The following is a 16867-nucleotide window of genomic DNA, read 5'->3' as shown; positions in this document are numbered from 1 at the left end:
GCGGAAAGTTACAAATACTAAAAAATGGTCGCCATCCATTAACAAGCTCAACCATCCCGACAGGGTGGTCAGGAATTTGCGTAATTAGTATCTTTACCCGACTGATCGGATCCTTGACTTTCGCTTTCGTCGGCAGTGACGGCGGAAACCGAAGGGGTGATTCAGCCAATCGTAACTGCCAACCGAGAAGTGCACCTGAATTACGCACCGGCGGTGGTAGAATCACGATGCTGACGTTGATTGGTAGGTAGTTAGTTTTTGAAGTTAGTTTAACCACTACCGGCGGCAGAACTTAACAAGATTGTAGCTATTGAGTCGAGTGGAGCTGTATTGAAGGGTTATAATTAGTGCCGGTTGGTCGTGCATGTGTTGTTCGTAAACGTTGCATGCTTGTTGATAGGTGAGAAATTCATAGCTGCTGACGAAATGTTTGAGTGGTTTTAGAACAAGGCGAGGTGTAACATAAGTTTTATCGATTGGCACTAGGTCTGGGTTCTTGAGACTTGTAACGCGCAACCGGAAGCCTAAACATACGATGGTACGTTCGAGAACTCTGACGTTAAAACGACTTTATTAGACGAATTAAATCGCAGCCTGTCATCAGGTGGAGCCATGAATCACCACCTGAGCACTTGTCATTGAGATCGCCAAGTTAAAGCCCCAGAAGGAGTTTTGTCATGTAACGAGTACGATGGTAACGAACGAGCCTATGAATATGCCCGCCCCCGCATTAGCCGACAAGCAGCAATCACGTACACACATGCCGAGTTGGCCATCGTTACTGGGTCAAGTTTGTCGCGGTTCCACTTTTCACATAGTCATCATCACCGTCGGTCGTTCGTCGTCGTCGTCGTTGTCATTGTCGCCGTCATTCATCCGTCGTAGTAGGCCAAAGACCGGCTGATGAGGAAAATTTTAAGCTACCAGCTCTCAGTCTGCAGCGGATAATGTCCACAATAATGGGCGGCCGGCCGCATGTTGGCCAATGTCGAGGCGATGGCCCGAATTGTGCCGCCGATGAGCTGCAACAATGAAGCACTCACGCAAGCAAACTCCGGTGCTGCTGTTTTCGCACTGCTGCAACGTTTATTACTCGTTTATAATTCGTTTTTTCGCAAATTCTGCAATGAGTGTGAGTCGATTGAAAATATTCTTGATGATTATGGTGGGGCATGCGCTGATGAGACGCTGCCGCGCCGCTGTCGAGGTTCTGGATGCGCAGCAAGCGGTGAGTTTGGCTCTAAGGTAGCTTGATTTGGGAAGCATTCCCGCGGTAAAAGTCATGCATTATTAATTGCGTATAATGCTTTTTACCTTTACCTGGATACACTGTTTTAAGATATGGCCGATGAAGTTATGCGGTGCGCCCAACGGAGATTTTCCCTTTAGATCGCGGTATTTTTTTTTTTTTTGCTCCAATCCATTACATTCGCCGGCAGAATAGCACAGTGACATTGAAAAAAGTTGTGTTATTTAGGTACTGTTTCGCAGTTAATCGTTGTTGGATTGATTGATGGGGGAAAATTTGTAGGTAATTTAGATATTTTTGGGCGTTAGGAAGATTCATGGTTAAAACTTGAGTTTCTCTGCGTATAAACGAGGTGAGTCTGAGACCACAATTTTTAGACCAAATTTCGTATTCTTTCTGATATAGTTGGATCCTTTTGGAGTTACTCGCTTCAGTTTGTTACTACCATAAGTTAATAACAATCGAAGCTCTTTTTTGATGGCTGAAAATGAACCTGATACGACTCGCGATGAATAGAAAAAATATTCATTCAATTCAATATCGTACATGTTTGATTCGCTGCTGCACGGTCGCTTCGTGTAATAATCGGAGACGAATGAAAATCTGCATGGATGAATGGGCGGTTTGTTCGTTTGACGTTTTCAGCTGCATCACTGAATATTGAAAATGAATGCGGTTGAATTTGAATATTTTTGACTCTGTTACCAACCATCCAACTTCCGCCGAAACTCCAATGTAAAAACAATAATAATGGCAAAACTATGACTAGTGGATAACTTCGCACGAAAGATAGCTTTTCGACAGGGGCGGAATGTCATTAATATATATTGGGCTGATATTTGAAAGTCACCGGTGACTTTGATCACATTGTGGCAGACTTCAATATGGAGGTCAATTTACTTGATTTTAGAAAGATGGATTAGAAAAGATCAAGAAGTTCGATAACCAATCCGTATTCAAAGGCACTTGTCCTGAATGTTCCAGAAGAACAACGCTACTAAACTTATAAGCTGATTGTTTTTATAGCACATCTAGCGGAAATGGACTGAGAATTTCCAAGCAATTTCGGTTGAAAGTGCTTACCACCCAGTAAAGTTCAGCCGGAAAATGAGCCGAAATTCCGGCTGGCTCTAGTTAGTATCCGATTCTAATTAGAATCTCTGTAATCCTGGTCAGAGCCAGGCAGAATCTCAGCTCATTTTCCGACTGGACTTACCGGGCAAGATTGATTGTCCAGTGCAAGAGGGCCCAAACTGCACACGACAGTGCACAAACGAGCAATTCCGAAGATGATTCCGGATAAACCGGAAACTTTCAATGCAAATAATAAACGAAGTTAAGTCTATACACCAACATTTGTTGATAGAAATTCTATAATCCAAAATACGAAAGGCTCATTAAATTAAATTCAACCATTTGACATATGCTTCTTGCTAAGTGTTCAGCAATGCATTTGTCAAGCTGTATTTTCGGCAAAGAGGATCTATCAAACAGTTTAATTTGAATTTCTAAGCTTTCAGCATTTTGGATTCGATCAAATAACGTACAAGTTATTGTGAATGACCACGAACGGACAAACAAGTTTGCATGCTGGAATCATTTTACGCAGCACTATCGCTTTCACGTGCCCGCCAGGCTTGTGGAGATGGACGGTGTGTTCAACAAACTAGGTCTGAAGTGAGAAAGCGCGGGAAGGGCTCCCTTAAGGAGACAGTACTGGAATACAGAAATTGGAACACTCGACAATTTTAGGGAGTTGGTAACAGTAATGAAGTTTTATTATTTAGTGATTGATAGAATATAAAAATATAAAAATTCAGAAATTATTTCTGTTTATTCAATTTCAGCAGATAAAATTAAATTTCGTCTCCCAATTTTGTATCTGGAAATGTAAGGCCGAGCGGTTCACATTGGTTGGCAGCAATGGAAGTTACAGATTAACTACAGAACGGTACGAAGGAGGAGGTTCGAGTCTGGCAGCCATAAGATGCATTAAATTTTTTAGGTAGATTGTCTAGAACCGTAAGTTTTGGAAGTTTTCTGCAAAATGGCCGTCTGGTATGTTCATAAATATAGACTAACCATGCCTACATGATCCTTCATTGGTATTTTAACCAACTACTGCTTGTAGTTGAATTTCAATGGAATATTTGATTCAACTATTCGACAGGCAATCTATTCTGGATATTCGTGCAACATTTGTTTTTGCAGATCTTCAAAGAAGTATGCCGCAACCTACCAAACAATTCTCAAGAAACTGGAAATATTCCTTAACGAGAGTGCAGGCTAAGCTGCCCAAAACAATCTAATCAGGATTATATTCAATCCGTTCGCCAAAGAAAGACAGTACGTTTTATTTTAAGCCACGACTGACGCTGTAATTGACCATGCTTGAAGTCGGCAGATCATGCATTGGCAGATTAAGCGCCACGTTTCCAACCGCTGTTGGTATGCCTCATCACATACATGGAGCGATTCTTTATACTTACCATCTCTACCAACCTTGCGAGTTTTGTTGTCCCTACTTCTCAGTAGCACTAATCACAAAATCGATATAAAAACGTCAAAAAACATTTTGTTAATCGCTCCACGTTTCTTTATTTTGGATGAAACACATTTTCTAAGTTGATGTAGCTCTCGTCAGTTTTTCCTTGCTAGGCCACTTCACATTTTTAGGCGGAATATTCGACACCAAATCAATTTCTAAGAAACTGGAAACATGTCCAAAAAGAAAAGAGAAGGCTAAGTAACCGAAAACAAATTGAACGGAATTATATCCGCTTCATTAATCAGAGAAAAATATTAAATTTTACTGTTCATCGCGGTTTAGATACATCTGCCGCTTAAGCGCCACGTTTCGTTCGTTTGTTCTTGTTTGTTGATTGGAATCTCCTTTCAAGTGGCTGTAAGGTACAATATTGGAAATACTTCACAGGAAAATTTGTTTTCAGCGCAGAATATTCAACACAAAATCATTTTCCTAGAAAATGGAAATATGCCTAAAAAGAGCGACAAAAAAAACAAAAAAAGCTAAATGAAGTAGTACTGAATCCTTTAGCCAAATAGCACAAGTGAAGTTTACATTGTTGTTCATGTTGTAGTTTCGAAAAATAGACGGTCAGAGCAGTTGCTTAAGCGCCACGTTTCATTCGAATTTAATTGTTCACATGATGACTTACTCAATGTAATATTTATTCGTATTGGCATTCATAGGACTAGAAGGTACATGGCGGTTTAGGGATATTCGACACACTATTGCTTCAGCGAGGCTCTTCGGTTTTTTGGCCGTTCTGGGCACCGTTACCCAGACAGCGGTTCACCGACGAAACAGAGGTTTGGCACAAGCCCAACAAGCCACCCAGAAAAAACCACGTTACGTTACAATCCAGAAGAAAGTACGGATCGGAACAATCAGCAAAGAAGCACCCGACGACTATGAATGAGAATATGAAACATTGAACTGCAAATCACTTGGCTTCCCCGGGTTCGACCGAGTCATGCACGATGAACTGCCCGAGCGGTGGCACAACAAATGAGCTGGAAACGGGCTATGTAGGGCTGGGCAAGATACATAAACGTGCTCAAACGGTAGACAATCAATTATCGGATCGGATTCGTGTTGGGAGGATCAAAGTCCGTTTCTTCAACCACAGGATCATCAGCGTGCATTGTTCTCACGAAGCGAGACCTGAGAGCGGGAAAAAATGCATTTTACGCTTAGTTGGAGCGTGTCTATGAATGCCCAGATATGTCTGGAGGCTAAATAAACCGGTGATTGGATCGGACCGTTTCAAATGACAGCAGCCAATGATTCGTGGATTTCGCAGCCTCCGGTAGTCGGTATCACCGTGTCCCGCAAAGATATCGCCCTCGTGGAGTTAAATTTTATTTCAGCGGAATTTAATGATTAAGGGCGATTGCAATCAATTTGATTGGATTAAAATAGCACTGGATTCCGGATGTTCGAATCCTTCGAATTAGAATTCCTGCTGATTTGATCCAATTCCAGGTGAACTTCGCTCAAAAACGATTGGTTCAATCGAGTTTCAGCCATGGTTTCAGCTACACTCCGGCGGACGGTGCTAGTCCACCATCGGATTTAATTTTGGTTCCAGTCGGAATCTTGCAGCTGATAGTTTTTTTTAAATAATCTAGATTTGAGCAAACCGGAAAATAAACTAGGAATCTAAGCTTCTTCTATTTCTTATAGAAAATTATAATTTCTGACAGCCTTAACCGATTTTGCCTGAATCCATGCAGAATCTAGTCATCATTGCGAAATTGACTCAATTTTTTTCAACTACATTTGGTGCTAGTGTACACTCGGAAATTATTTTCATTTTATTGTGAATATTCCGGCTGATCGAATTCAGTTTCGATACATTTCTATCTTTACTTTGATTTTAACATTTACTGTTATCAAAAGGATCAAAAGCAAAAGGAGCAACCTAGGGAGGAACGCATCAAAATTTTGTTATTATTTTCTAGTTCTTTAAATTAAATATTAACATCAAAGCTTTTTTAAGTGTATTTTTGTGAAGTTTTAATGGCATTTTGTGATACTTTCATTATATTTTGATTGAACTTTTATGACATTTGAAATTTTGAATAAACAATCATATCAAAACAGTTGTTACAAAAATCCATCAAGGTTCTTAGAATTGACAGTTCTGAAGATTCTAGATATGCATAACAATCAAAAGAACTTCACAACATTAAGCTAAGTCGCATATGTCCAACATATTATCCCCAGGCTGCGCGAATCATTCGTATAAGTGTTCGTCACTAACTTAGCCGAAATCCATCAAACTGTACATCGGATGAAACGAGTACTCCAACGCATATTCTGCCCCTCAAATCACCCTCTAATCCTACGAGCCGTCACTTAGCCTGTCCATCAAGCAAAAGATCGCGTGTTCCGCATCAAACGTACGCAACAATGTTGACAACCGTAGCAAAACAATCCAATTAAATCAGTTCCTAAGAAACCGAAGCCCGGATCTAACTACACTCCGTTCTACCGCTACACGCCGTACCTGCTACAGTTCTGTTCTGTCACCGCAAGAATGCTAATCTTCCCCGTCCGCATCCCTTACGCAGCTAGCTCATTTCGGATTCGTATGACGCTCAATGCGAGCCGGTTCATTTGCTTGCGCGGCGGTAGCGGTACAGAATGGCGCAGCAACATCTGATCTAGGTAGCCTTGATATAGTTATGCAGTGCCGTTTCGTCGTTCGGTTTGTTTGCAGTCAGCCGGCTGCTCTGTACCCGGGAGAGATTAACTGTCTGTATGGGTTAATATCCGAGGCAGCGGCCGGGCTCCTCGCCGACCTGAGCAACTTGTATAACCGATTCGATCCGCAATGAAGTAAGCGGTGAGTGATTTTTCGCCACACGCTGGTCTCAGCTTGGGCTGTAAGGGGATGAAGGGGGTAGAGAAGGGATGATCATTCATCAAGCTAGCTAGCTTTCCCATCGAAGCGGGTGCTTCTCCTGAGTTCAACTGGGGTCAATCGCTAGCACGATCCGGGAAGAGGATTTATTTCCTTGATAGGTCGCTCATTTGTTGTAATAAATTGGAATATTGCTTCCCCTTCGACCGTAGAAGGTGCTAATTAAGATTGAGATCACCGTACCGATTCAGCCGCTGGCGGAGACACCGCGAACCGCTGTAATTTACCGTTATTTCGACGTCACGCGAATTGATGAATGGGGATTCGGGAAGTAATTATTGGATTTAAATAACCCGAGGTGGAATAAATGTCAGGAGTGACTCAGTTTTAATAATTCCCGCTACTATAATGAGTAGGAAGGTCTCGATCACCTAATGATATTCAATCTCACAATCTACGAACTTCAATAGAGATCTTCTTTAGATCATAATGCAATCATTTTTCCGATCTTCCACATTTCATGTTCAAGGCTTACTCAGTACCGAGTATTATCGCAGCAGCAGAAACTATCAAACAAAAACCTGATCGTTCCAGCTCAAGTCAGTGACCCCAGCGAAAAAAGAGGTTCACCGTTGCAACCGTGCACTCATCGAAGGTGACTAGGTCCGTTTTCAAGTTCTCTGTCAAGCTACTTTCAAATATGGTCACACCGTTCGTCACCCGGTACCAGCTGCGACAACTTCGCACCACTGCACGATCCTTTTTTATCTTAATCGGCTTGCAAGTTGTACTGCTACGCATTGCGATCACGCGTTTTGCTGATTGACCAGCTGTGGAACGACTCCCCTGCCTCTAGCCAGCCGAAGATCGCGAAGTCGCGCGTGAGTTGCGGTGGAACTTGCGCGCTTTCGCCTCTTCAGGGGGGGTAGCTCGCGTGCCCCCGATTATTGTTGGCGCTACTCAGCAACTATGGAAAGTGAAATATATTAATAAGTAGCGCTGCAGCTGAGTGCCATACCGATCACGTCGCGAGTCTCGGAAGCGCCCGTTCGACGAGAAAACTCGTTTTCAGCCGCTTTACTTGTGTCGTGCTTTTGACCTCTTCTAACGCCGAGCTACAATCAAGCTTGCAGAACCCCTGCGCCATGCACAAGTCATCGCGAGACCATCAATTAAATGTGAATCGTTGATTGATCAACTGTGATTTACGACAAGATCGCACGCGTTGTAACCTAACCATGCCCGGCTTCAAGGCCCGCTATCGTCCCTGGCGGAAATAGATCACCCGGTCGTCGTCAGCCACTGAAAGCCAAGTTCGAGGTTTCCAATTAAATTAAATCAACTAAAATTGTTCGTTTTGATGAGGCCTGCTATGATTAGCGCTACGCCCCTGATATTGACATTGAAAGTTGTCTTGAAGCGTGAAATCGCTGCCCGCATGGACTGCTGAAACACCCCTTGGTCGTCACACGCGAAGGGTGACTTTTTATGAAACCAATGCTGTCAGAACGCCTTCCACACAATCCATACATTCGCTGCGTTCTCACAGGTGACAATTAATCAATTAAGCAGCTCCTTTGCCATCGCTGATTGCCATTGTTCACCCGTCAATCCCATCAGGAGTACTAATTACGGTAATCGATTAGGCTCCGTGCGATCGCGCACGTTGCTCATGAAAATTCATCAGCCGGCGCAGTCAGAACGAAGCTTCCTGACTGGCACACAGATTAAAGCGTAGATACAACGATGCAACGTTTTCCGCTCGTGACAGTCCGTTAGTAACGGCACTTAGCGGAGTATTCCAAGCCGGGGGTGATTTATGCGCTTCACCCGGATCTGTGCAAAGCTTAGAGGCGAATGGTTCGGAGGCGTCCACGGATGAAATTTGCATTTCAGCTGTCCGGTTACTTGGGTATAAATATTATCTCGTTGGGACGGGTTCCTGGTTTTTTCGAGAAAAGATTTCTTTAACTATCTGACATTTATCCATTCATTGATCTAGATTTTTGTCTATTATATCACTTACCAAATATGTTGCTTATTCCGATACTGTAGTAGGACCCATCAAATCAAATTCGCTCGAAATTAAACATAGGAAAAGAAAAACAAACTGAACGACCGAGTAGGCGACGAAATCCAATTACAAATTCACAACGCATTCATTCCACCTCACCCCACGAGCAGTGGTGAAATATGCAAATTTTTCCTTTGACATATGACATAATTTTCACCACAACGCTGCAGCGCGATGAAAACATTCACTAGAAAAAAGTATAACGCGTAAGAGGACGAGTTCACCGATTATATTTCTCCTCTTTCGTTCACTTTCCTTTTCGGTCGAGATTGCGCGGCCGAAGCGCGAAAAACCTGCCTGCAGCGGAACTTCCTCTATTGTTTATGCTAGTTTGGTTCGCATGTCTATCCTATACATATTATGCGCCTATGGTTAATTCAAACGAACAGACAGAGATCCAAAGATGGAACGAAAATCTTCATTCGGCGTAGAAAATGAGAGTGAAATGGTGTGTAGCGCGTGCGGAACGGGCTCAGTGGGTAGTGGACTATCTGGTGCAGGTGGCCCACTTGCAGATGCAGCCAAAGTGCAGGTTTCCGGGAGAAAGATTGCCTTTATTATGGCCGACATTTGCGGTGAGTTAATGTTTTTCAAAGTCGGATAACAATGGATAATGACACCGTTGAATCTAGTTATCCTTTGTTTTATATTGCTATGAACACGAAATGTATCATTTTGAAACAGAGTTAGATGACGTTTGTTGTTTCCACTTTCAGATCTTGCATCTTTGCTCTTCCTGTACGACCGACTGGTCGATTTCGAGTTATTTAGGCTGTGAACCATTTGGTGAAATTTTTAACTTTTAGCACAGATAACAGACGTTTAGGCTAGAACAAAATTTCTTCAAAAACCTGTGTAAACTTTCAAATTGGAAATCCGTGTGTTACTATTGCCATCTGCGCAACTATTTGCTATACGTGTTTGACAGCTGCACTCTAACTGCATTGAATTTATCACTGCGCCATCTACAAACGTTTGCCAAACGTGTTTCAGACGTCTGATTTATTCGGAATCTCAGTAGCGGGTATTTACACACGATTCAAATCGAGCCTAAACGTCTGTTATCTGTGCTTTTAGTTAAAATCTGACACTTCGAAAGTTATTTGCAAAATAACCCTACTCTGGAGCATGGTTAAAATTGACAGAGCGTTGGTTAAATAAGACAGATCGATGGTTAAAATTTTGCCCATGATGCAGAATAAAAAGGTGGAGACATTTTCTGTACCTAATTGAGGTGTCAATATTTTTCAATACAAAATTAGTGAATTAAGATGGAAACGATAACATGTTGTGTTGAGATTTGTTTGGGTTATTTCATGATGTGGATGTTTACTTTTCGAGGCTATGGCTGTCATACTTAATGTAATAAGAAAAAAACTAATTTTAAAACATCGACAAATGTTCACACCTCTACCAACTTGTGGTCATCGCAGCTGTCAATTCTAAATAACTTTCCATATGCCAACTATTGAAATGGCTCGCTTTCTCGGTTAAATTTTTCCATTCAAGAGAAAATAACTTTCGAACTGTCAAATTTTAACTAAAGGTTAACAAAATCGCCAAATAGTTCAAAGCCTTAGATTTAGAGGTTGGTATCTTTTATACAGGAAAATACGCACACGGCAAAGTCACAGAGAACAGACGTCCATCTTCAGCATTCAACTTGTGTAAAATCTCTAACGGTTTCGAAGGTAGTTTGGATATCTAAACCAGGTGCGCTACTGTCGTCATGTTTTTTGCCTTTCTCAATAGAAAGGTATTGCAATTGCTCTGAAAACCGACTTTTTAACGGAGGCCCGGAGGGCCGAGTGACATATACCATTCGATTCAGTTCGTCGAGTTCGGCAAATGTCTGTGTGTGTGTGTATGTATGTGTGTGTATGTATGTGTGTGTATGTGCGTCTGTGTGTGTGTACGCGAACACAATCTCACTCACTTTTCTCAGAGATGGATGAACCGATTTTCACAAACTTAGTCCTAAATGAAAGGTGCAACGTTCCCATAGCTATTGAATTTCTAATGGATCCGACTTCCGGTTCCGGAATTACAGGGTGATGAGTACGAACACGCAGAAAATGTCGATTTTAAGAAATTCTGCAATGAATGTATAAAGGTGAAAATTTTTCCAAAATATGACCACAACTGCTTCGATTTGTAGTATTAGGTCACTAACATCCATTCAAAGTCTATTTGGCCACATTGGCCACCATCATCGGTTCCGGAAGCCCCGGCGGAAGTATCTAAATTCAGAATAACAGTCACATCGGTTTCTCGGAGATGGCTAGACCGATTCGACTAAACTTCTCTCAAATGAAAGGTATTGCGTCCCCGTAAATGGCTATTTAATTTCATCCCGATCCGACTTCCGGTTCCGGAGTTAAAGGCTGTGGCGTGCGATCACATAGCAAATTGTGATTCAAACCGATACTCCGATGAAAGCAAAAAAGGTAAAAATTTCGCTAAAATGTCTCTCAAACAACTTAAATTTGCTGTTCTAGGTCACCAACAGCCAAACAAACTTTCGTTGACTACATTGACCACCATAGACGGTTCCGGAAGTGCCCGGGAAAAGCGGCCATCTTTCAAAATTTACGAACTCACATCAGTTTCCCGGAAAAGGTTTGGCCGATTTTCACAAACTTAGTCCCAAATGATAGCTATAATATCCCCACAGATGTGTATAAAATTTCATACGGATTGCTTATATGGGTCCGGAAATATAGACTAAATCGTCACGTCACATATGAAATTCCCATATAAGCCGGAACTCAAATTTTTTTTCAAGGGGGGGACCTCATGAAATTTCAGAAATCGAATTCGTATTTTTGATGACAAACATCTTTAAAATGCATGAAACGTCGAGATTTTATGTTATTTCGAAATTTTTTTTTTAAAATCGACTTTTTGGGACTTTGTGATGTGATGTATAATAATAAAATGTAATATATGCATTTAAAAGTTTTTAATGAATATAAACAACGTACACATTCTCGTGATTCATGATTGAGAAAGGCACAATTGCACCGCTAGGTGGATTAAAATAGGTTTTTGTAGCTGAGTTCGACAGAATTGACAGCGGTTATTCCTCTACCCAGTCAAACTTGTCCGGAACCGATTCGGACTTTCGGCATGAATTCCAGCTCAAATGTGTCAACCGATAGAGGCAACCGGAATCGGTTGTTTTCTTTGAACTAGATTCCATGCTGAATCCATACAGGATTTCGAACCGGTTCCGGAATCGATTTGACGGATAGTTGGGATAGCTTGGTGTGGCGGCGCTAGTATTTTCCGTATATTAATTCAAATGTTTACACACGTTTTTTAAATATTTTTGTTCGATCATGGATGTCTGTTCTCTGTGGCAAAGTTGTGTTAACCCATTTCATGAATACAAAATGCCCATTTTGGGTGAAAAATATAACAAATATGTCGAACATAGGCCAAACAGATCGACAATTCATACAATCCTGGAACTAGTATAAATAAGCGTCTGATAATGAAACAAATCAAAGTTTTGTAATTGTAACTATGGCTGCTTTAGACACGTGTTGCACGTAAACTTCATTAAACCATGGCACTTATTTTGGTAGGCGGCATCGGGAATAGGTCTTTCTTTATATGGCATTCTGAAGAAATAGGAAGCACTGCATCGAACCACTGAGAACTGACATACAAGTAAAGTTTTCAACTTGTGTAAGAAATTAAACTGTCGCTTTGAAATGACAAAAGCAAGTAGCAACTTGCCACTGGTCGGCGCTTCGATCAGCCAGCAATCGCTATACGGGACTTGTACGCAAACTTGGATACAACGGTAACTCACGCATGCGAACCTGAATGCGATGGTGATTTTCAACGTATTTTCATTTAAATGTTTACACAGGTTTTTCGGAAAAGTTTGTTCTAGCTTATATGTCTGTTCTCTGTGATCGAACCACATACATTCGCGTTCTAACCACGCATTCGTGATAGTTTCAATGTGCTCCTCACAGCAGGCTGTGCTTTTGACTGTCACCTTTCGTTTGTTTATTTTTTTTTTGTTCGCTTTAAACTCTTCGTTTGCAAAATGTTGCGCATTGAAAATGAAGTAAAATTAATATTTTGGACACAGGGTGTAACTGTGCGAAAATTGGCGAAGCGCTTTGGAATTCATCATGCGAGTGTAAAGATTATCATAAACAATTTAAGAGAAACACAGTTCTTTGGATGCACAGTCAGGAAGAGGCAGAAAACCCGAATCTTGCAACCTGAAGCTGGACGAGAAAGTGGTATCTCTAATTAGGTAGAATAAATCAATATCTATACGTGACTTGGCTAATAAATCAGGAATAAGGAAGGAATCCAACGTAACAAGAAACGGAACATCCTGAAACTTTTGAAAAGCAGAAAACCGCCTTGTTGCAGACAAAAGCAACATGCTGCAACAAGGGCCCGGAAACTACATTCACGAGTTTGGCAGCGACCCGATGCATGCATTTTGATGGACGACGATACCGATATGGAAGAGGACTCAAGAACCATTCTAGTTCCACAATATTTTACTACCATAGGATGTGGATAGGTCGATTCAAGAGTACAAGATCCATCGAAAAGTACTGGTATGGCAAGCAAAATGTTCCTACGGTTTGAAGTCTCCCTTTTGTGCACTAGTCTACAGCAGGAATTACTTTCGATTCCAGTTGGAATCTTCCAATTAATCACGGCCAATTGGTGTTAAAAATGCATCAATTTCTATACCAATCAATCGTTGGAAATACATCGATTATTTCTCTCTAAATTGTTGTCATGTAACTTACCACAACTTTACTTTCATTAGGACTTTAGGTCAGAGATCTTGTTCCACTATACTTACACAAGATTCCGCAGTTTCCCACATTCGTTGGCTAAATGAAGTGCTTTAGACAAAATACAAGCGAGTACATGCAAATTGTTTAAAAAACAATTTTAAGCTTAAGCCAAACATGAACCGCCATGTTTGAAAAGCGCAAAAAAAAAACAAGTCCATTTCAGCCGCCAGAAAATTTGTCTAAGTATTGAAATTGCCTTTAAATCGCATTCGCGAATTGCATTTGTTCCTAGGGGCAATTAGCACAGGCGAGTTGAGTCAAACGTCAAACTGTTTAAATCGCCTGACCATGTTCGTCCGCATTTTTTTACCAGGCAATTTGTTTACTGGGCAGGACAGATTCCCACACTATTTTTACAGATAGAAGCTGGGACGGGACCTGAAGCTAGATGATTATTTTTTCTTTTTTTCTGTTAATTTTTTTTGTCTCGCATCGTTACTCTTTCTGCCTCACTTATTTTAAATGGACTGACTGCATTTGACAGCTCCCCTGACTGCATTTGACGCTTTTTCGAACCCGCACGTCCCGTCCCAGCCTAGAAGAAAATTTCACCAGCATCTATTCCAACTCACTTAGTCGACTTTTTGTTTATTGGGTTCCAGCGTAAATGCCACACATTCCCATCGGTTTCAAACTCGGCTGTTGTATTTGACCTGGAGTTCATTCAGTACTCCAAAGCGAATGATTTGACTGGGTGCTAGACGAGGAAACTACCCAGTTAAACTCATTCCGGAACCGGTTCGGATTTCTGAATGGAGTCATTATGGATTCCAAATGAAATGCAACAACCGATTCCGACTCAGAATCGGTTGTTGCATTTGATTTGGAATCCATAATGACTCCATTCAGGATTCCGAATTAAATTCCGAATGGTTTGACCGGGTATAGGCGTTTTTGCTTGAACCCGAAACTGAGTCAGGCTCTAACCCCAACCGCTGTCAGTTCATACATTTTGACAGCAGTTGGGGTTAGAAACTGACTCAGTTTCGCTTTAAGCAAAAACGACATTAATCTGACACTAAGGCTGTTCGTAATTTTGATGTATTCCTTATGGACTGTTCTATTTTAAATCTCCAACTAAAACAGATCGATCGCAACTGTTGCATTGCAGTTCCCCCAGTAAATTTTACCCGGAATGATGGCTACTTCGAGTTCGAGTTAGATTCACATCACAGCATTGCGAACAGCCTGAGGCTGCGTAGTCGCACGTTATTAATTTTTATGTAAAATGATAAGTTTTTCTAACGAAATTGAATCAATAAGACTGAACCACTCCTATCTCTTTCAAGGTTAACGGTCAAAAATACTAACCTCTTCAGTCAAAACCATTGTTAAATAAGACCGATAGCGTCAAACAATGGCCTATCTACTTTTCGGAGGACAATCAATTAAAAGTCGTTCTACGGTTTTGAAAATTTAGATGTTTATCTTTATCGACGTATGCAGCTAAAGTAGAATTTTATTCTTCATTTAATACCCCAATTACCGTATTTTGTAGCAGACTTCCCTAATTAGAATAGCTAGATGAAATCTAATGCCCAGAAATCCGTCGATTTCCTTTCGTGATTATGCAAAACTTTGGCTCGTTTAAGTACGTCTTCAAGAGACTCTAATTTGTGGGTAGAAGGAATGCTAAGTTATTACCTAATTATATGGTCCCTTCAATATGAACCTATATAACATTCATTGCTGATGAATAATATTATTCCGATTTAGGTTGCATTAAACAGCTCACAAGCATCCATAGCAGTGCATAAGCATCCCAGCTGCTAAATCATGGTGCTTCCCACAATTATGTGGCTGCATCAACCGTCATCAAACCTTAAAATTCAAAATAATAAAGCTTACACGCAATGATGTTTTCCAAATAATTCCTTCTCGCGACGCCTCCACGCATTCACATTCAAAACGCAAACACAAATTATTGTAAACCAACCATAATGACAATCCGGTGTATGGAAAATGTTTTCAATGCATCACGCATAAAACAACCCTTCGCGAGGCAATGTGCCCTTCAAATTGCATTAAACTTAATTGAATTTCTCTCTTTAATGCATTATTTTAATCATTATATTTAATGTTACTTCTTGCCATCACTGCTTTCCTCCACTTTTAAATTTTGACCGGACCTCACCAGAGCACGAACAAATCAAAACAATAATTTGCACTACTTCAACTCCTGTCCTATTACTCCACATGTCAAAACTTAACATAAAACTTACAACTTTCATTTCGGCTGTCAGGTTTTTCACGCGTTCCACAGACTAGATCACAGAAAAATTCCACTGCTTCGAAGCGTCGTTAGGCACACACACGATCCTTCCGGGCCTTCGGCTCTGGCAGCACTGTCTCCCACGGTCTCAAAAGGCGTAGATAAACCGCAAAACGTGAAGGTAATGGACCAGAACAAAATAATCACACCGCAAAAGCACGATCACACACTCCCACGACAGCAGCAACGGCGGTGGAAATGCGGATCATAGACAAAAGGACACAGACACGACCGGCAGCACTAGTTTCACCGGGAGGGGGAAGACTAGAGCGTTACAGTATTGGATCAGGAAAATCCTAGCACTTCGAACACTGGCTAAACGCTAAATGACTTACGGGCAGCCTACGGTACCCGATTTTATATATAAAACCTGCACGATCGAGCCCAAAACTGCTCTCCGCCTACTAGCTGCCCGATCAGCAGCAGCAACAGGCCATGGAAGATCGCGCGAGAGCGCGGAAAAATCACTTTACGGGTGGTGAGTTGATGCGAAGATCAGGAAATAATGCGCTTTTGCGGTGCGGGGTGGCGTGTGTGAAGCGTCGTGTGAGCGAACCCAGACAGAGAGAGAACGAGAGAGCGGCGTGCCGATTTTTCCGAAGACAGGGAGAGCACCGAGCACGTGCGGAACTTCGGACGGATCTACGATGTGGTGGCGTACGTGACTTTGACTACCCCTTTCGGACGGCTACGGCTCTTGGGGTAGCCAAAAGCCAGCCGGTTGGTGACCATGCTTTTCCGCCGCGGCAAGCGCGGTCCTGATTGATTTTTTTTTGTGTGCGTGTTCTGGCTGATCTGCGCGATCGAGACAATAGATATGGTTAAACATTGGCTTGGCGCGGCGGCGACTGGCTACCTGTACGCGAGTGCAACGGTGCTCAACCAGTGAGAACCAGTGAATAGACATATTTACAGGCTGGCGCACACATAAAAAAAGAACAGACGCATAGCTGATCGTGATGTTCTTGGCTGTCCGGGAAATTGGCGGTCAATTATGGTTATATATGCTAATGTTCGGCGTTCTAGTATTGCTTG

The 16867-nt window shown here is 41.7% G+C and overlaps 1 protein-coding gene across 2 annotated transcripts in view; it reads right to left on the bottom strand.

Moving 5' to 3' along the window:
* LOC131677177 (synapsin-1) overlaps positions 1-16168 on the bottom strand; it is a 34763-nt gene extending 18595 nt beyond the window's left edge. For both annotated transcript variants that reach the window (XM_058956871.1, XM_058956872.1), the window contains exon 1: positions 15783-16168. In XM_058956871.1, the coding sequence (XP_058812854.1) occupies positions 15783-15791 (9 nt within the window). In that variant the 5' untranslated portion in view covers positions 15792-16168. The remainder of the gene's footprint in view (positions 1-15782) is intronic.
* Between the last annotated feature and the right edge of the window lie 699 nt (positions 16169-16867).

Source organism: Topomyia yanbarensis, chromosome 1 (genome assembly GCF_030247195.1).
Source record: "Topomyia yanbarensis strain Yona2022 chromosome 1, ASM3024719v1, whole genome shotgun sequence".
In the NCBI taxonomy this organism is placed as follows: Eukaryota; Metazoa; Arthropoda; class Insecta; order Diptera; family Culicidae; genus Topomyia; species Topomyia yanbarensis.
Note: the sequence above shows the minus strand (reverse complement) of the source record. Positions and strands in the feature narration are given on the sequence as shown.